The 1773-nt window shown below is 56.6% G+C and overlaps 1 protein-coding gene across 1 annotated transcript in view; it reads left to right on the top strand.

Moving 5' to 3' along the window:
* The first annotated feature begins 975 nt into the window (after positions 1-975).
* Positions 976-1773, top strand: part of CLDN10 (claudin 10) — a 26622-nt gene continuing 25824 nt past the window's right edge. Inside the window, exon 1 of the mRNA XM_006755045.2 lies at positions 976-1246. Within this exon, the coding sequence (XP_006755108.1) occupies positions 1027-1246 (220 nt within the window). The 5' untranslated portion in view covers positions 976-1026. The remainder of the gene's footprint in view (positions 1247-1773) is intronic.

Here is a 1773-nt window from a genome sequence, read left to right as displayed (position 1 = left end):
AGAGCCAAAGTGTTCCTGCACAAAGATTGTGAAACAGAGGGTTAGCGACTAGCTTTATTATAGTGGACTTATTTATAGGTTTTAGATCTTTGGTTACTTTTGGCAAGAAGTGAATCCTGAAAGCTCATACCAAGAGCTTTAAATAGATAAATAATAACCCCATAGTAAAGCCAGTGTCTTTGTTCTCTCATTTATGCCCAGATTCGTGACTCCGGGAGCCGAAAGTACACCCTGATCTTTATGCATACCTTGAAACAGCAATGAAGGAATAACTTAAACTTTTCAATTAGGCATGAAAGGTGGAGGTGGAAAAAACAAGATATAGAGCAGTTACCATTGAGACAGAACCATCAATTCATAGAATAGCTTCAGACCTGGGAGCTGGAGGGGTCCCCTAAGGAAAATGTCTTCATACATGTCCTGTGTGTAGTGAGCGCATTAGAATCAACAGGCCAGCATTGTGGCTGGAGCACTGAAGCTCGGGACTGAGGCAATCTTGAATTGAGGTCTGTGCCCAAGCACCTCTTTACAATGGCTTTCCATATACACCACAGGGCCAAAAAGAACCGAAGAATTTTAGAGCAAGGCCGATTTCGAGCCCAGGTCTGCCATAATAATCCCTTCCTGACAAGCAGAACAGGGTCACCCAACAAGTGTGACACGAAAACCTTTCGCGGCTGCGTTACCAGGCCCAGGGCTTGCAGGACACACAAAAGGCTTTTTCTGCTCGTTTACAGGGTACTCTGGAAGCCAAGCTGTTTGCCATGGGAAGGTCTGGGAAGCGGTGGGGGAAGGTGGGACGCAACAGGTTGTCCACATCCGGCTGCCAGTCTGTGCAACAGGAGAGCCATTCTCCGCGGTCCCTCGGCCCCGACTTGCGGGGGCGGCGGGAGGAAGGGGGCGCACACCTGCGCTCCTCCCCACCCGGGGCGCCAAGCACCTGGCGGGAGACATGCTAGGCAGCCGTCGGAAAAGCGCGGGGAGAGCGCTCTGCTTCCGAGGGCGAGCGCGGCTGCAGCGGGCGGCATGGCGAGCACCGCCTTGGAGATCATCGCGTTCACCGTGTCTATCTCGGGCTGGTTGCTGGTGTCTTCCACGGTGCCCACCGACTACTGGAAGGTATCCACCAACGACGGCACGGTCATCACCACCGCCACCTTTTGGGCCAACCTGTGGAAGACATGCGTTACCGACTCCACAGGGGTCTCCAACTGCAAGGACTTCCCCTCCATGCTGGCGCTGGACGGTCTGCATCCCGGGCCCCTGCCCCCTGACCCTCCCTCTGTCAGGCCGCCGGACTGAGCGCTCGCTCGGCTTCGCGACCCCCGCTGGGACCTGGGGTGGGGGCGGGCAGACTTCTCTGAGATCGGTCCCTCTTTTCCCCTGGGGCCCCAGGGAGCTGGGGCGAGTCCCCCGTTCCGTCGTTCTCCGCCCCTGGACGTTGGTCTTGCGTGGGCGCCTATGGGAGCCCGGGAGCCCGGGTTAGGGGTGGGGGTTGGGAGGGGGACACGCAGACAGGCCTAAATGGGGCGGGTGACTTTCGGGGGTCGCGGGTGGAGGGGAGCAGTTTTGCTGTCCTGAGAGTAAAGGACACGGTTGTGGGACCCCCACCTCTTGCGGAAGGGACGGCTAGGACACCGAGTCACGCAGAGGGGGCTTGTCTTCTGCGTCGCTCCCAGAGGAGCTGGGTTCTAAGGGTGTCATGGACTCGTCCAAGCGAAATGGGCTTGCCTTGAACTCCCTTAGCCGTTTCGTGAATTCTTTTAAAAGTGG

Source organism: Myotis davidii, unplaced genomic scaffold, assembly GCF_000327345.1.
Source record: "Myotis davidii unplaced genomic scaffold, ASM32734v1 scaffold133, whole genome shotgun sequence".
NCBI lineage: Eukaryota > Metazoa > Chordata > Mammalia > Chiroptera > Vespertilionidae > Myotis > Myotis davidii.
Note: the sequence above shows the minus strand (reverse complement) of the source record. Positions and strands in the feature narration are given on the sequence as shown.